At 45.0% G+C, this 19,067-nt stretch overlaps 1 protein-coding gene across 2 annotated transcripts in view; it reads right to left on the bottom strand.

The window, feature by feature from the left end:
- Positions 1–19,067, bottom strand: part of CCDC150 (coiled-coil domain containing 150) — a 59,539-nt gene that overhangs the window by 24,880 nt on the left and 15,592 nt on the right. For both annotated transcript variants that reach the window (XM_081205115.1, XM_081205114.1), the window contains 9 exons: positions 18,791–18,834; positions 18,418–18,510; positions 17,441–17,548; positions 16,709–16,833; positions 12,127–12,304; positions 11,649–11,717; positions 11,082–11,174; positions 6,048–6,131; positions 579–686 (listed from right to left, as the gene is read on the bottom strand). In XM_081205115.1, the coding sequence (XP_081061241.1) occupies positions 579–686; positions 6,048–6,131; positions 11,082–11,174; positions 11,649–11,717; positions 12,127–12,304; positions 16,709–16,833; positions 17,441–17,548; positions 18,418–18,510; positions 18,791–18,834 (902 nt within the window). The remainder of the gene's footprint in view (positions 1–578; positions 687–6,047; positions 6,132–11,081; positions 11,175–11,648; positions 11,718–12,126; positions 12,305–16,708; positions 16,834–17,440; positions 17,549–18,417; positions 18,511–18,790; positions 18,835–19,067) is intronic.

Here is a 19,067-nt window from a genome sequence, read left to right on the forward strand (position 1 = left end):
ACCTGGAAGTTGTACGCCAGCTCCCTTGGCCAATAAAGCGAGATGAGCGCCGCAACCCCAGAGTCAGCCACGACTGGACCTAATGGTCAGGGGTCCCTTTACCTTTTACCTTTACCACTGTATTGTTTTCCAAACCTAATGCTGGTGCAGAGTAGCTGCAAAATAGAATAACAATACCTGACCAATGCTCAGAAAGCTTGATTAAGACTTCTAGTGCTCTGCTTCCAAATGCCAGGAAAGCCAAAATATTGCTGTTTCATTAATGCAGAAAATATGTAAATATGCACCAAGCATAATGGGCAGTATTCTACTATCAGTGCAAGGATTTCCACTAGCACAGTGGGACTCCCCACCCCTTCTCCTGAGTGTATCCTGCCCCGCTAGGACAGATTTCGGGGGCACACAGGGGGAGGAGGAGGAGAGTGGGAAGCTCTTGTTGTGCAAGCAGAAATATTTGCGCTGACTTTCTGAGTACAGAATCTAATTATGTCATGGCACAAAGAGGAATTTCCCCAGCCTGTCCTTCAGCCCAGAAAGACTGGCAACCCACGCTGTAGGTCAATATAACTGGATGGTACCTGGTTACACTTTGTCTCCAAGGCGGTGTTCAGCTTGCGAAGCCGGCTGTTTTCTGAGCGTGTGTCCTGGAGGGACTGCGCCTTTTCTTCCAGCTGCTTCACTCTAGTCTATGATAAACGAAAGACGACACGTGTTCCAGAGCCTTCTAAAATACGCACCTGCGATCTGGAAACAGCAATGGCGTTTGCCAAACTCAGAGGAAAAAGGGGTCCAATAAAGGCACAATCCGGGTGGTATTTAAATACAGTGGTACCTCGGGTTAAGTACTTAATTCATTCCAGAGGTCCGTTCTCAACCTGAAACTGTTCTTAACATGAAGCACCACTTTAGCTAATGGGGCCTCCTGTTGCCGCTGCGCCGCCGGAGCCCGATTTCTGTTCTTATCCTGAAGCAAAGTTCTTAACCTGAAGCACTATTTCTGGCTTAGCGGAGTGTGTAACCTGAAGCGCATGTAACCTGAAGCGTATGTAACCTGAGGTACCACTGTAAAACCCACACTGGCCACTTACAGCTACTTTTCTGCGAGTTTGTGCAGGTGAGAAAAGCTATTTCATGAATGCTGTCCTAAAGATACTTGCATGAAAGCTAAGAACCATTTAAATGAATGAGACATATTTCCCAGTGAATGGGGTCTGACGCGATACTTGGCAGCTCCCTGTGACCCTGAAAATGTATGCTTCCTAGCTGGTAACTTATTTCTGTCTCCATCCTCGTCTTCCTGTCTAAATACAGTGGTACCTCGGGTTACATACGCTTCAGGTTATATACGCTTCAGGTTACAGACTCTGCTAACCCAGAAATAGTGCTTCAGGTTAAGAACTTTGCTTCAGGATGAGAACAGAAATTGTGCTCCGGCGGCGCGGCAGCAGCAGGAGGCCCCATTAGCTAAAGTGGTGCTTCAGGTTAAGAACAGTTTCAGGTATGGACCTCCGGAACGAATTAAGTACTTAACCCGAGGTACCACTGTAGTCATAAAGACTCCAAATGCAAGGCATTGTTTAAATCAGGCATAGGCAAACTCTGGCCCTCCAGATGTTTTGGAACTACAACTTCCATCATCCCTAGCTAACAGGACCAGTGGTCAGGGATGATGGGAATTGTAGTCTCAAAACATCCAGAGGGCCAGAGTTTGCCTATGCCTGATTTAAATTAAGACTTGCCACCTTCCTTCTGCCTCTGTGAAGCCTACCTGTTAATTTCTGATGCTGAGAGATTGGCAGCGTGGTAGGGGGGATGTATATTACAGTGGTACCTCAGGTTAAGTACTTAATTCGTTACGGAGGTCTGTACTTAACCTGAAACTGTTCTTAACCTGAAGCACCACTTTAGCTAATGGGGCCTCCTGCTGCCGCCACAGCATTTCTGTTCTCATCCTGAAGCAAAGTTCGTAACCTGAAGCACTATTTCTGGGTTAGCGGAGTCTGTAACCTGAAGCGTATGTAACCTGAAGCGTATGTAACCTGAGCTACCACTGCGTATATTTATACAAAACAAAAACCGAAAACCACACCCCTAGGGGTTTCATTTTCACCCCCTGCATGCCACACCAGTGAGGCCGAGTTGTTGATTACTGGGGCCAGATGTCAGACAGCAACGTCCAAGGCCATGTTAAGTAGGAATGTGTGTATTGTTGTTTGGGAGGAAGCGAGATCTGTTTTTCTCAGGCAAAGTGTTACTCAAGAGGTATCAGAAGGAAATGTCTGAAGACTTACGAACGACTATTATAGATAGATAGAAGAGGATTTACTCCACACTCGACTATTTTGAGGACAGGCTAGAACAATGCATAAAAAGGCATAGCAGAAATTGGTAACCGAACAGGTGATGTGTAGGGAGAAGGGATGAATGTATTTTGAAATGATAGTTGGAAAAAAGTTTTTTTTTTTTGAAGCAGCAAAGGAGGGAGGAAAATAGAGGGGACTTCTGGGGTGGGAGGGAAGCCCAACTTTCAAATCTGTGTTGAATTTGTATTGATTTGGTGACAATTTGTTAAAAATTATGGAACGTCAATAAAAATAATTGGCAAAAGGGGGAAAAATCTGGTTGCTTTGTTGTTTAAAGGCACACGTGGAACTGGGGAAAAAAACAAAAACATAGCGGAAGCCCAGTGCAGTCTGGCTGGAGCCAAAATCAAATTTCAGGCTCCCTTTGAAAGCTTGAGGGGTGCCATGGAGGCAAGGTTCCCACTGATCCATCTCCAGATGCTGCTCCAATGTGATGTTAGGATATTTCCGTTCCACCTTAAAAGGGAGCAGGCTTTGTGAGTCACAGAGTCTGCGCATTTCCTGTTCACAGGATGTTTATGTTTTCTGTTGCTTTCGTTTTCTCTCTCTGTGTCTGGAGACACTGAAGCAGGCAGTCATGTTTTACTTTGTTCTGATCAACGCTGAATAAAACTTGTAAATAATGCTCTCCTGCGTGCAACTTCCGCTGTGAATTATCTGCTGATAGAGTGTGCATGAGCTCTGGAATGTGGCAAGCTATTTCTAGAAACTCGTGTCGCTAATTGCTGATACTGTATCTACGGGAGATCAATGGATCGTCCGGCAGCCGGCTTGGGGGCCATGATGGACTTTGTCTCCCTGGCAGTATCCCAACATGTTAAACAAGTATCAAAAACCACATCAGAAGGACTAGTTGCTCCGTTTCTTACCACAGAAGCACAACTTTGCCGGGTTGGATCTTGCCGAAAAGTAGCTTACATTGTACTCCTGTTGTAGGAGTGCAAATATCCAGAGATGTAGTGATCAGGTGGGATTGCTATGTGGGATTGCTATGAGGAATTATAACAGATATAGAGTAAGCCATCTGTGTCAGCAATGAAAGCATTGCGTTGACTGGGTTTGATTGGAACTTGGGGTTTAATTGGAACGTTGTTTTTTACAGTGTATCCCTTGCTTATTCTCTCTCCGCACTACATTTTTTCCACGCTCTCTTCAGGAATGTCTGCTAGAGATCTTTATGTGATACAGAAACACATGCAGGCAGATGATGATGATGCAATGCCTCTCCTCTCTTAAGCCTTGCTGCACACAAAAAATGAAAATAAAAAACGGTGAGATGTAGAAGTGCAAATATCCAGAGATGTAGTGATCAGGTGGGATTGCTATGAGGAATTATAACAGATATAGAGTAAGCCACCTGTGTCAGCAATGAAAGCATTGCGTTGACTGGGTTTAAACTATTTTGATATGATTCTTGATTAATCTACACCTCTGCATCTCTGGCCATTTCCTCTATTGCCCATTTCTCTTGTCACGTACACAGCCCAGTTCAGCCCAGCTGCTTCGCCAGGCAGGCATCTTGGGTCATAAAGATAGTGAACAAGCTTCTTTGAAGTAGTTTCTTATATATTTATCTTAGGATGTTAACCTTAGGGTCAGGAAACAGATCTCACATGAAGGTGGTAGTGATATGGTCTTTCTGGCCATCCTTCTTATCATGTTTATTTCTCAGCTCTGGGGTTGCCAGATGCACCCCTTTGTTGTTCTCAACTATTTACTACCCCTTTGTAGTTCTCAACTTATTTACACCAAAATATATGCATGCTAATTAGTTTTAGTAGTTTCAACCTTCTCCCCACGTGGGTTTGTTGAAATGCTCAGAAGAAATCTGATTGGTTCTTATGAACACTCTGTAAAATGTTCTTTTGTGAATAAAACACCTGGGCCAGGGGCTGTGGAGAGCTGACGGACAAGCACAGAGAGACACGATTATACGCACCCTTCCCAGAGTCTTGCTGGTTCAAGTCTCTGTGTGTATTCTTATTAATCAGAGTTCAATCCTTCCTTTACTTTGCGAACGCAACACCTGTAACGCTTTGAAGGCGGCTGAGGAACCTCTAGGTGCTGGTTTAACACCCCATCAACCCCAGCTGGCACGGCCAATGGCAAGAGATGATGGGAGTTGTAGTCCACCACCATTGAGAGCCACAGGCTCCCCGCCCCCGATTTAAAGGGTCCCTGCGCACACCGCTTTCAAAATAGCAAGCTCAAACGCATTCAGCATGATGGAGCCTTCTTTCCTTTTCCTTTCTTAAAAAATGATAATTTTATCTCGTAACAATACAAAGCTACCTCAGAGGTACAACCTGCCATTTTGCTTGGACTAAGAGCCTTTTTAATGATGCACACATGCACTTGCGAGTTCCCTCTCTGCAAATTATTGCTGTTTGGGTTTTAATTATTTACTTGTTCATATCTTGTATTTCATCCCGTGAATCGCCCTAAGATCTTATGAAGAAGGGCAACATATAAATTTAAATAATAATAAATAATAATAATATAAAAAAATCATACTAAGCAGTCCATTTTTCTAGAAAAAGAGGTGGAAAAAGTACTTAATCCTGATTTTATGTGGAAAAAGTAGAATTTCTGACAAATATTGAGTGAATCCAGAAAATGATTAGTGAAAGGAGAGTAAAGTCAAGATAGAAGAAGAGATTAAAGAAATAATGAAATGCATTTAAGCTAGTTGGAAAAATAAAGTAGCGTAACAAGAACGGCTGGAAGTCAAGTCACTTGGTGGGTGTCAGTATGGGGTAGGTGTGTAGGTATGTCGATATGTACAGTATAGGTAGGTATTATATAGAATAATGTAGGTATGCTTTACCATATTTTTCGCCCTATAGGGCACACCGGCCCATAGGGCGCACCTAGTTTTTTTTGGGGGAAATAAAGGGGGGGAATTATTCCCCCCCCCAGCCATGGGGCTGGGGCGGGGGAAGAGGTTCCCCCCGACCCCAGCCCCCAGAACTGGCTGATATCCGCAAGCCTTCGGAGCCCGCCGGGAACTCCCGCCGGGCTCCGAAGGCTTGCGAATAGCTTCCTGAAGCCTGCATTCGCCCCATAGGACGCACACACATTTCCCCTTCATTTTTGGAGGGGGAAAAGTGCGTCCTATAGGGCGAAAAATACCGTAGGTTATGAAAATATGGTAATGTGTTGTATATGTGTATTATTGTGTAAATGTGTATGTATGTGTTTTATATCTTAATAAAATTTATATTAAAAAAAATAAATAGAATGACAATGGCGCCCACCTGAGAGATGCCGGAACTGAATTCCAGTCAGTTCCGGCTGAAAAAAAGCCCTGATACGGTACAAAAGCCTGAGAACTAAAACGAAACAGCCAAGTGGCCCTCAGCAATAAAACCACAGTTGGCCCCAGGATTTTGCTGCTCTTCTGCGTAGTCATCACTCAGCAGCCTTACAAGAGACAATAGGATGGCTGAATGGTCAGCACTACTACAACTCGGGCTGTGTTAACACCAAAAGACTAAAGCTCTAGTATTCTGAGGCATTCTACTCTTGAGTCCTTTTAAGCTGGGTGGGAGCGGGGAGCGGAGATAGTTGTTCATCCCCACCCAGGAAACAGCAGCACTGAAAAGAGCAAAGGTCTATCAGCAGGGAAGAACTGAGAGAAGGCAAACAGCCAGTGGCTTGTGTTACTCCACAAGGCTGACATACCTGAAGTTTCCCTTTCTCGTAAGCCAGTTTATTTTTGGTGTCCGTCAGCTCTTCCAGAACTTGCTTTACTTGCTGTTGCGCATGCTGGGGGAAGACAAAAGCAGAGGTCATTCTCATTCATTCACAAACACCCACCCACACACTCAAAAAGCATCTTAGTTTGAGGAGGTGCTTCTGGCGAGCTGCGATGGAGGATGGCTGAATTCCATCACCGCCGTACGTTCCAGAATCAGAGGCTGAGATGGGAGTACCGTATTTTTCGCTCTACAGGACGCACTTTTTCCCCTTCAAAAATTAAGGGGAAATGTGTTTGCGTCCTATGGAGCAAATGCAGGCTCCTTGGCTTCAGCGATAGCAACGCGAAGCCTCCGAAGCGCAGAGGGAGCGCTCCCTCCACGCTACAGAGGCTTCGCGTTGCTTTCGCTGAAGCCTGGAGCTCTCCGGGCTTCAGGGATAGCCGCCTGAAGCCTTTAGAGCGCAGTGGGACCTCGCGCTACGCTCCAAAGGCTTCAGGTTCCTTTTGCTGAAGCCGGGAGAGCAAGACTCTTCTGGCTTCAGCAGAGAGGGATTGCTGCGCAGCGCCCCTTCAGCGAAGCGGGAGGAGAAATGGAAGGGGCTCAGTTTCTCCTGCCGCTTCGCTGAAGGGGCGCTGAGCAGAGAGGGGGAGATTCCCCCCCCCCCCCGTTCTCCCCCTCTAAAATAAGGTGTCCTAGGGTCGGGTGCGTCTTATAGAGTGAAAAATACGGTAATCGGCCTCCCTACACTCCCTGGGCTGGGGAGTGGCAGCTCATCCGCAGATCACCCAACACCTGGCCCCAAATTCAGAAGGAAGGAGGGGCTGGGGGGCGCTGGGACGTTTCTTCGCAACTCTCCAAAGTCGCCTCCATTTAGCAGCAAGCTTCCAATTCTTAAGATGAAAAATTGGACTTAAGTTTTGGACATGATCTGAGTGAAGGGGGAGAAACTACTCTGCTAATTAATTCAGCCACTGAGGTGCTAAAAAGGATTTGAACGGGAAAAGGATTAACATCTACGTAGACTTGGTATCTCCTGCCCACCTAGCAGTTCGAAAGCACGTCAAAGTGCAAGTAGATAAATAGGTACCGCTCCGGCGGGAAGGTAAACGGTGTTTCCGTGCGCTGCTCTGGTTTGTCAGAAGCGGTTTAGTCATGCTGGTCACATGACCTGGAATCTGTCTGCAGATAAATGCCAGCTCCCTTGGCCATTAAAGCAAGATGAGTGCCGCAACCCCAGAGTCGGCCATGACTGGACCTAATGGTCAGGGGTCCCTTTACCTCTACCTAGACTTGGTAGGTTGAAACTGAAAGGGGGGGGGTGAGCCTCCTTTGTTATTATATTTCATTTTGCTATGTTATATGGCAAAATCCTCCTCTGAAAGAACCAACTGCCCGATTATTTATAGCAAGTGAGACTGGAGAGGTGATGTATTTGGTGATATAATATGACTCTAACTGTAATCAATAATATGACATTAACTGTGTGGAAATAACAATTATTCAAAAGTGGAAAACAAAGTTCAAAGTATTCGTCTGCAGATATATTTGGAAGAGGATAAAGAGTTTCCCAACTTTGATTTGGATAATGACTGGAGAGACGCCAAAAAACTTTGGAAGTTTGCCTGGAATTAGAATCAGAATGACACAGCTCCAATTACTGTATTTTTCGCTCTATAGGACGCACTGGACCATAGGAGGGGGAGAACAGGGAAAATTTTTTTTTCTTGTTCTCCCCCTATAAAACAAGGTGCTTTCAAGGTGCATTCACCCAAAGCCTCCGGAGCACAGCGGGAGTTCCTTGGAAGCCTGGAGAGCGAGAGGGGTCAGTGTGTACTGACCCCTCTCGCTCTCCAGGCTTCAGTGAAGGCAACCCGAAGCCTCTGGAGCGCGGCGTGAGTTCCCTCTGGGCTCCAGAGGCTTTAGGTTCCTTTTGACCTGAACTTGTGGGGCTGGCGGTGCTTTCCCCCACCACCAGTCTCAAAGATCCCTGAAGCCTTTGGAGTGCAGTGCAAGTTCCTGCTGCACTCCAAAGGCTTCAGGCTTCGGGGACAGCCTTTCTAGCCTCTGCAGGGAACCCCGCTGCCCTGCGGAGGCTTTACGCAGCTAACCCCAAGCTAGAAGAGCGAGACGGAGTGCTCCGTCTCCCTGTCCTGGCTTTGGGCTTAGCCACGCAGCCTGCATTTGCTCTATAGGACGCACACACATTTCCCCTTAATTTTTGGAGGGGGAAAAGTGTGTTGTATAGAGCGAAAAATACGGTAACCAAGCAGCCATGACCGGAAGTAGATCAGCTCGTCAAATTTAATGCGGAGCCTTAGGGGGATAGGTGCCTTTTAATATCTTACTTAATATTTGCATTCCCAGTTTTATACGGCAAAACCTTCCCTGCACAGGTAAACCATTTGAAGGACAGCTGGTCTTAAAAGCATTGGGCAGATGCCTTGATTTGATTTTATCTGGACTGACTTGGCTGCTGCCCGAGATGAGAAGATTTTTGCACTGGCTTGGTGGAAACATCATTTTGTGAAGAGATATCGTGAACATACAGAGGGAACTCTGGACGTAAATTTCACACAGAATATATTGTTTCATTTTATCTCGCTTGTTTGATAAACTCAGAGGCTGTGAAAAGTAAGGAGGATTAACATCGGAATGTTTTATGGGAACTATCAGGAAAATTATGAAAGCAGTAGACGTATGAGATGATCAGACCCCTCCCCCCCCATGAGAAGATACCTCCAAAAATGTTATAATTTGGCATAATATTTGGACTGTTTAATTATTGAATAATATGTATAATTTGGAATATTTAATATGGTTTGATTGGATTGTTGAAGTGGGAAATTTAATAAATAGTATTTTTTTTTAAAAAAGCATCTTAGTCTTTGCTTAGCCAGGCCCAGTATTTCCCCCCCTCCTTGAATGGAAGAAGAAAAACACGTGTTTCAGGAGCTTTCAGTTGTGTATGTCAGTAGCCAAAAGGAGGAGAGATGCAGAGATCATACTCTCTGACTCATCAGTAGGAAAGTTGAGCCTCAGTATGACTTGACTCTCCAGGGGATTTCAAGGTCAGAAAGCCTTTTTGAAATATAGGCAGGATGAAAGCAGGGGACATCGGAACATACAGTCTGCGCAATAGGGAGGTCAAACACATGGAGTGGGCAGCCAAATGGCCCATTCAAGAGATGCCCAGGGATTTATTTCCACCAGAAATGTTGATTCCACTTGAATGCAACAGTGGACTATCTGCTCCACCTCTTAACAACATAAAGTCCCCTGTTTTGTTTTCATGCTACACCCACTGATGTCTGCATTGCTCATTTAGAAGCAATGGGAGAAGAGGCCGAGGCTGTGGTGTGCAACAGCAGCAACCATTACCGGGTCGTTCTCTTTCCCTTTCAAAAAGGGAATCCTAACTGTAGCATTGTCTTTGTCCATGGAGTTTTCTTGGCAGGGATACTAGAGTGGCTTGCCGGTTCCTGCTCCAGTGAGAGCTGGACCATAAAGAAGGCTGATCACCGAAGAATTGATGCTTTTGAATTATGGTGCTGGAGGAGACTCCTGAGAGTCCCATGGACTGCAAGAAGATCAAACCTATCCACTCTTAAGGAAATCAGCCCTGAGCGCTCACTGGAAGGACAGATCGTGAAGCTGAGGCTCCAGTACTTTGGCCACCTCATGAGAAGAGAAGACTCCCTGGAAAAGACCCTGATGTTGGGAAAGATGGAGGGCTCAAGGAGAAGGGGATGACAGAGGACGAGATGGTTGGATAGTGTTCTCGAAGCTACCAGCATGAGTTTGACCAAACTGCGGGAGGCAGTGGAAGACAGGAGTGCCTGGCGTGCTCTGGTCCATGGGGTCACGAAGAGTCGGACATGCCTAAACGACTAAACAACAACAACAACAACTGTAGCATTGTTCAATAATTTGTGATCAGCCTGGTCAAGAGCCATCTAAAGGGCCACTTCCTCGGCCTGGTAAGAGCCCTCTGATCTCAGGCTCTGATTCTCTTGCGGGACAGAGATGGAGAAACCAAGATCTTCACTGTGGTCCACTATCACGGCGGAACACTTGAAATAACAGAAGCAAGCCAAATGAAACAGGCCATTTGCCTTAGCTCAGGAGCAGCCAGTGTCGGGTGTGCCTTGCAGATGTTGTGGGACTACAATTCCCATCAACCCCAGCCTGTATTATGGTCAATGGCCAGGGATGATGGGAGCTGTAGTCCAACAACATCTGGGGCCACCAACATCTGGGCTATCCCACCTTAACTAATTAAAGATATATTGAACATGGATGTTAAAGATTGTTTTCCCAAAGAAATGGCAAAACTCTTAGCACATTGGTTCTGTGTTGCTTACTATTCGTTCTTTTTACAGATTACTTTTCTTTTTTTAAGGGAGAAGCTTGTTCTAATACAGTGGTACCTCGGGTTAAGTACTTAGTTCGTTCCGGAGGTCCGTTCTTAACCTGAAGCACCACTTTAGCAAATGGGGCCTCCTGCTGCTGCCGCGCCACCGGAGCACGATTTCTGTTCTTATCCTGTATTTCCCTCCACTCCTGCATATTCTTATGTATCCATTTAATTCAATTTCTCCCTGTATTTACATTACACTGTTGAATATATCTTAGTCCTGCTACCTTGTTTTCATGTGTTTACATTTATTTTCCAAATACTCCACAAAGATTTCCCACTCCTCTTTATATACTTGATCTTCTCACTCTCTTATTTTATTCGTTAGACCTGCTAGTTCTGCATACTCTATCATTTTAAGTTGCCAATCTTCCTTATTGGGGTCCTCACTCACCCGCCATTTTGGGGCTAGCAAAATCCAAGCTGCTATCATTACATACAAGAATAAATTTGTGGTAAAGCAAAGTTCTGAACCTGAAGCACTATTTCTGGGTTAGTGGAGTCTGTAACCTGAAGTGTATGTAACCTGAAGCGTATGTAACCTGAGGTACCACTGTATTATGAAAATATTATGAAATTATTTCTGCTGAGACTGAAAATTACATGTTGGTGTTCCAAGGCAGCTTCCCGCTCCATTAATTTCTTGTTTTCTTCTTCCAACACCTTCACGGTATCTTTGAGAGGACCGATTTCCAACTTGAAAAAAAGAAGGGAAATTGCCGTTATTATTTACTGGCTTCTTTATTTCACCAGAATTCAAGGCAGCTCACACACAAAAAAATAGTCTTATCTACTCACACTGGCGTGCTTTTGAACTGCTAGCTTGGCAGGAGCTGGGACAGAGCAACAGGAGCTCCCCCCATCGAGGGGATTCAAACCGCCGACCTTCCAATCGGCAAGCCCAAGAGGCTCAGTGGTTTAGACCACAGCGCCACCCGCGTCCCGGTTGCTGGTACACCACCAACAAAGGCTGTTGATGTCCCAAGCCAAGTGAGGTCACGTATGGCTTTGTATTCATTTTAACTTCAGTTATTCTGACTGAATTTATTTAGAAGAACCGTACTGGATCCAGAACTGACCGCTACAATCCAGTTGATTCTGATGCATCCCCAATACCAACAGAGTGTAAACTAGTCTTGTCGGCAGCCGTGATATGAATGACCATCATACCTTGTGTTCTGTTAGTTCTGCTTCCAATCTTTTGTTCTCTTCCGTTATTTCATGTATTGTTTTCTGCATCTGCCACCAAGGATTAAAAAACAGCTCCATCATCAATCTCACCAAAGGAGGATCCAAGCTGTTCTATTTTACCTCCCTAGGTATTTGAGAGAGAGACCGGTGTTATGTGGTCTTGGCATTAGTACAGAAATGTCCCCCTCTCCGTTATAAACCATAGCATTCTGTGGTACTAAGCGGTACATCTTGGTCCTTGGAGGCTGCTATTGGAGGAATGCCACACATTTCTCTAAAGAGTGTTTAATGCCCAAACAGACATTTAATATAACGACTTGTCTCCAACCAAAAGTGGACCCACTGAGATTAAACAGACCTAAGTCAGCCATGCCCATTAAATTCAGCGGGTTTACTCTGGGTAACACTAGGATGCAACCCAATATTTTTAAAATAACATGGCAAATGTGCATGGTACCTGTTCCTCTAGCCTCTCCTTCTCCTTCAGCAGAGAGTCCCTCTCCTGCAGAGCTGCCTCCAGGTCGCTTCGTATCCTGGCAACTGTGGACTCCAGGAGCTCCTTTTGAGCAGTTGTGGTCTCCTGGAGTTCGGATGCTTCATGCCCGCAGGCAGCATGTGCTACACGCAAGGCTTCTCTGTGGAGCAAAGAAGCAAACACAAATGCATCACACACCTTTGAAGGTGAACAGGAAACTACAACTAATCCAGAATGCGGCAGCTAGACTGGCGACTGGGAGTGGCCATCGAGACCACATAACACCGGTCCTGAAAGACCTACATTGGCTTCTAGTACGTTTCCAAGCAAAATTCAAAGTGTTGGTGCTGACCTTTAAAGACCTAAACAGCCTCGGTCCAGTATATCTGAAGGAGCGTCTCCACCCCCATCATTCTACCCGGACACTGAGGTCCAGCACCGAGGGCCTTCTGGCAGTTCCCTCCCTGCAAAAAGTGAGGTTACAGGGAACTAGGCAGAGGGCCTTCTTGGTAGTGGCACCCACCCTTTCAGATATCAAGGAGAGAGATAACTATCTGACTTTTAGAAGACATCTGAAGGCAGCCCTGTACTGGGAAATTTTAAATGTTTGGCATTTTATTGTGCTTTTAATATTCTGTTGGGAGCCACCCAGAGTGGCTGGGGAAACCCAGCCAGATGGGCAGGGTATAAATAATAAATTACTATTACTATTACTATTATTATTACTTCTACAACCTTCAAAAGCAGCCAAAGGCCTCACATTTCAGACAACAGATGTATGCCACAGAATGAGATGCCTTGCATTTAAGAGTGAAGTAGAGCTTGTATTAAGATTATATATATATATATATATATATATATATATATATATATATATATATGGTTTTGGTGTCTTCGGGTGTCTTCCCGTGTAAGAGTTGGGGTGTCTAGGCGACGTTTCGACGAGGTCTCACTCGTCATCTTCAGGCTGGTGCTTTCGGCTTCTTGTTACTGGAACAGAGCAGGATCTCAGTGTTTGAGTTCCTATAAATACTGTTGAGGGGGTGTGGTGTATAGCCTCCAACGTTCTGGGCAGAGAGGAAGTTCCCAGGTTAGTGTGTCTTTTCTTCTTTTGTTCATTAATTACTTGAGGGATATCTTGAGTGATTTCTTGAGTGATATTCTGAGTACCACTTAGGAGGGTCATTAGGTGTGGATTAGTTGCTAAAGCTTTCGTGTCTTGACCTCTTGAGCTTGTGAAGAGTTTTTCTGAGAAGATGGCTGTACTGCACTTAGTTGTGCTCTGGCTTGGCTTCGTGTATAGGGGCGAGCTGTGGTTTTGTGCCCTGTGCCAGCCAGATCTGTGTAGGGATTGCAGGGGGGTGCAGCATCCGGAGGTGCCACTATGGTTTGGCTACTGGATGGTGTCTGTAATTTATCTGTGGAGAGGGTCTGGGTTTGGGTCTGGTGTGGTTGATTGGAGATGGCGTTCTGTGTGCCTCTGGTTCTGGTGTTGGTTTTTGTGGGGAGGGCTAATTTCCAGATGTCTGGCAGGCGGGACGTGTCGTCACGCTTGTTCATGTTGTGAGGGTGTTTCTCTATCTCGATGGCTTCCATGATTATTCTCTTGTGGTGATGTTCCATGTTAAAGAGCAATTTGGAATCTGCAAAATTAATTTCGTGTCCTGTTTCTTTCATGTGTTGGTAAAGAGAGGAAGTTTTTTCTTCTTTTTTGACGGCATTCTTGTGTTCTGCGATACGTGCATTTATTCGTCTGTTTGTTTGTCCAATGTACGTGGCTGGGCAGACTTTGCAGGGTATTTCATAGACCCCTTGGTTTTCTAACTGGATTTTATCTTTGGGGTTTCTGAGGATATTGGCTATTTTTTGGTTGGTGCAAAAGGCTGTTTTGATATTGTGTTTATGGAGGATTTTGCTAATTTTATCTGTAGGAACTCAAACACTGAGATCCTGCTCTGTTCCAGTAACAAGAAGCCGAAAGCACCAGCCTGAAGATGACGAGTGAGACCTCGTCGAAACGTCGCCTAGACACCCCAACTCTTACACGGGAAGACACCAAAACCTGCATTCCTGTACCCGTGAAAATCAGACTTGAAGTCACCAACATCCTCTGCTCCAGCAAACCACCCAGAAGCAATTTACACAAAGAAGAACAGAAAGCACTCACCAACCTGAGGAAAGACAACAACATAATCATTCTCCCAGCAGACAAAGGTAATGCCACTGTTGTGATGAACACATCGGACTACCAAGCAAAACTATCAAATCTACTCCAAGACCCTACCTACCAACCTATAAAAACAGATCCCACCACCTATCTAGAAAAAACCACCAAATCCAAAATAAAAGCCTCTCCTATCAGTGAAGAAATCCAGCTAAGAATCATCCCCAGAGAAAAATCATCCAGATGCCCCAAACTCTACGGTCTCCCCAAGATACACAAAGAAGGAACACCACTCAGACCAATAGTCAGCTCCATAGGCTCACCTCTACAAAATCTCGCTAAATTTCTCGCTAAGCAACTTCAGCCCTATGCAGAATCTATCGCTTCACACGTTACAAACTCCTTCCAGTTCATAGAAACAATAAAGAAGCAAAACCTACATCCCGATGACCTACTTGTGAGCTTCGATGTTGTATCTCTCTTCACACAAGTGCCCATTAATGAAGCCTTGACAGCCATTCAAAACAAATACAATCCCCCCGAATACATCCTGGACCTGACCAACCACTGCCTAACCAACACGTACTTCATCCACAATGGACAAAGATACAAACAGATAGAAGGAGCACCTATGGGATCACCCCTCTCACCGGTCATCGCAAATCTGTACATGGAACACTTTGAAACCAATGCTTTAGACAAGTCAGAACACAAACCCAAACTTTGGCTCAGATATGTTGACGACACCTTTGTAATTTGGCCACACGGGAAGGAAAAACTAGATAGCTTCCTCACACATCTCAACAGCCTACACCCCAAAATACAATTCACTATGGAAATAGAAGCCAACAACCAACTTCCCTTCCTTGACGTCCTAATCTACAAAAAACCTGATGGCTCCCTAGGACACACTATCTACCGGAAAAAAACACACACCAACCGCTACTTACATGCACAATCACACCACCACCCTGCACAAATAAACTCCGTAGCCAAGACTCTCATCTCCAGAACCAAACGCCTGGCTGACAAAGACCACTTGACAACTGAGTTACAAAATCTCTCAAATGTGTTAATCGCCAACGGATACCAGCAAAACAGGGTTACGAAGCTAATCCAAAAAGAAACACCCCCCAAAAACCAAGACACAGAAGAAAACAATGGCATGGCCCTCCTTCCTTATATCAAGGGCACTACAGATAAAATTAGCAAAATCCTCCATAAACACAATATCAAAACAGCCTTTTGCACCAACCAAAAAATAGCCAATATCCTCAGAAACCCCAAAGATAAAATCCAGTTAGAAAACCAAGGGGTCTATGAAATACCCTGCAAAGTCTGCCCAGCCACGTACATTGGACAAACAAACAGACGAATAAATGCACGTATCGCAGAACACAAGAATGCCGTCAAAAAAGAAGAAAAAACTTCCTCTCTTTACCAACACATGAAAGAAACAGGACACGAAATTAATTTTGCAGATTCCAAATTGCTCTTTAACATGGAACATCACCACAAGAGAATAATCATGGAAGCCATCGAGATAGAGAAACACCCTCACAACATGAACAAGCGTGACGACACGTCCCGCCTGCCAGACATCTGGAAATTAGCCCTCCCCACAAAAACCAACACCAGAACCAGAGGCACACAGAACGCCATCTCCAATCAACCACACCAGACCCAAACCCAGACCCTCTCCACAGATAAATTACAGACACCATCCAGTAGCCAAACCATAGTGGCACCTCCGGATGCTGCACCCCCCTGCAATCCCTACACAGATCTGGCTGGCACAGGGCACAAAACCACAGCTCGCCCCTATACACGAAGCCAAGCCAGAGCACAACTAAGTGCAGTACAGCCATCTTCTCAGAAAAACTCTTCACAAGCTCAAGAGGTCAAGACACGAAAGCTTTAGCAACTAATCCACACCTAATGACCCTCCTAAGTGGTACTCAGAATATCACTCAAGAAATCACTCAAGATATCCCTCAAGTAATTAATGAACAAAAGAAGAAAAGACACACTAACCTGGGAACTTCCTCTCTGCCCAGAACGTTGGAGGCTATACACCACACCCCCTCAACAGTATTTATAGGAACTCAAACACTGAGATCCTGCTCTGTTCCAGTAACAAGAAGCCGAAAGCACCAGCCTGAAGATGACGAGTGAGACCTCGTCGAAACGTCGCCTAGACACCCCAACTCTTACACGGGAAGACACCCGAAGACACCAAAACCTGCATTCCTGTACCCGTGAAAATCTACGAAAGCATATATATATATATATATATATATATATATATATATATATATATATATATATATATATATATATGAGAATATGACATAAAAGGAAGCCAGGCGACACATAGGAAAGCAATACTTTGGCTCTCACATCTCTCTCTGGAGCTGAGCTTTTTCATTCTGCACAATCTGCAGTTCCGCCGTAATATTGGCCCGGGCAGCATCCAGAATCAAGTCTTGTTCTTGCAGCTTCTGGTTGATTTTATCCTGCTCCACCTAAAAAAGAAAGGAGGAATTATAAAGGCGCTTATAATGATAAAATGAAGACCCAACATTTTCAACGTGAAAATCTTGGCTGTGAAGAGCTGGAAGAGCCGCTCACTGATTGCAGGCCTCTTTCCACCTGGCCTGAGAGGGCAGGGCCCAGACTGACTCCAGCTACAAAAGCGGAGGCTGGTGAAGAGGCCAGACCACCTTGGCTGCTTCTTAGTGCAGACTCGGGCTATTGAGCTTCCACAGTGTTGCCTCCAGATGTTTTGAGACTACAGTTCCCAGCATCCCCGACCACTGGTCCTGCTAGCTAGGGATCATGGGAGTTGTAGTCCGACAAATTCTGGAGACCTAAGTTTGAGGAAACTCTGTGTTACACGAAGCCCACTTGACATATTACAAAATATGAGTGGGTACAAAAGTCTGTCAGGGAGGGGGGAAACTGAGGAGAACGGGCTTGCCTCCCATAATTCTTTGCTCCTACCTTTGTCACGTGCTCGTAGATAGAACCCAACCCAGATAACCCCTCACCAACCTATGGAAATTGTGTACAGCATACGCATCACAGATTAATAGGACGGTTTCTGAAGCGCGTGTGAAAATGGCTCCACACCTTTAGGGCGGCCTGGTGATCCGAGATGAGTTGAGCGTTCTCCACGGTAACACTTCGAAGGGTGTCGTTCATTTCTGCACACTGCTGGGTCAACTGCTCATTGAGCACCTTGAGGAAGGACACAAGTGTCACAAGAAGTGTCTATCAACTCATGATTCCCAGCTTTCTTCCTTAAGAATATATGGTAAAATATTGCTCAAAAAAAAGATATGCTAATAGGCCTAGATTAAAATGTAAAGTATCTGAGGGAAGGTAAATTAGCAAGGAAATATAATAAGAATATATAGAAGATTTGAGGAGATTGTAAATGCAAAGATAAGTGTAATCTCAGTGTAATTGTATTTGAAATAATAATAATAATAAAAAGGGGGGTTCTATGGGCCTTAGGTCACTAGGTCCTACAGCCAATGTCAGGCAGGATTCAACTTGTTCTGGTTTTGTCCTCATCCTCCTCACTGCCGAGTTCAATGAGGGCAAAACTGAGACTAAATAGGAGGTTGTGTTAGTTTCTGTTTTGCCACTGAGCAGCTGCGTGGAGTCACAGGACTCTGTTTACATTCCAGAGACCTTCCAGGCTGTTGGAAGTCTCACGGAGGCAGGAAACGGATGTGATGTTTCCTGGTTTCCTGTTTCCTTTGTTCCTTAGTTGCAGTTGCTCTCTGCTCTCACAGGGAGAAGGTCTCTGGAATGTAAACAGAGTCCTGTTTCGGGGGAAGAAAATGAGCTTTATCAGCTTGGCCGAGCGGAGATCCCGACAGGTTGTAGGAGTGGCACCGCATTCGCCCTCAAGGAAAGACCTCGACCAGACAATCCTGGGTGACTGTTCCCCAGCCTCTAGTTCTTCAGCACCCATATTCCACACACATACAAAATGGCACATGCAAAATTTATCCAGACCTTGGCAAAGCAATCTCTCTTTTCTGCTAGACATGATTTTGAACCGAGTCCTTAAAAAAAATAAAACAAAATCCCATTACTTGCACTTTTTCTGCCACCTCTCGCAGAGAGGCTATTTCTGATCGCAGCTGTATGTTCTCCTCGTGTTCCTTGCTCAGAGACAGCCGTGCAGCCTAAAGGAAGAGGAAACAAAGGATTCCCTGGGTGGAAATGCTTCAAACACGCAAAGCATTGCAAGTAGTTCAACCGGGTGTGTCAATACATCCCGTTTTTCCATCTCATTTTTCATGTAATGGGGCAGCCCAGTTAAATTAGTACAGCTCTTGAATAATTAGCCTCATGCCCTTGCTGTATCAGCTGCACTTACCTGAACTGTAGGTATATATGGGGTCAAGACATTAAGGGTGGGGGGAGAATCCTGCCAAATTCTAAAATTTCTGTTTTTAAACTTACTTTCCCTTCTTCATTGAGCCTGGAGATGGTATTCTCTCGGGATTCTAGAACAGAACCCACAGAAAGAAAGTGTCATTGGATTTTGAAGCTATTAATCAAAATGCTAACCATCATCACTTAAAATAAAAAAATTCCTTCCAGTAGCACCTTAAAGACCACTGTGTATCTGAAGAAGTGTGCATGCACACAAAAGCTCATACCAAGAACTAACTTAGTTGGTCTTTAAGGTGCTACTGGAAGGAATTTTTTTTATTTTGACTATGGCAGACCAACACGG

Source organism: Podarcis bocagei, assembly GCF_964188305.1.
Source record: "Podarcis bocagei genome assembly, chromosome: 1".
Taxonomy (NCBI): domain Eukaryota; kingdom Metazoa; phylum Chordata; class Lepidosauria; order Squamata; family Lacertidae; genus Podarcis; species Podarcis bocagei.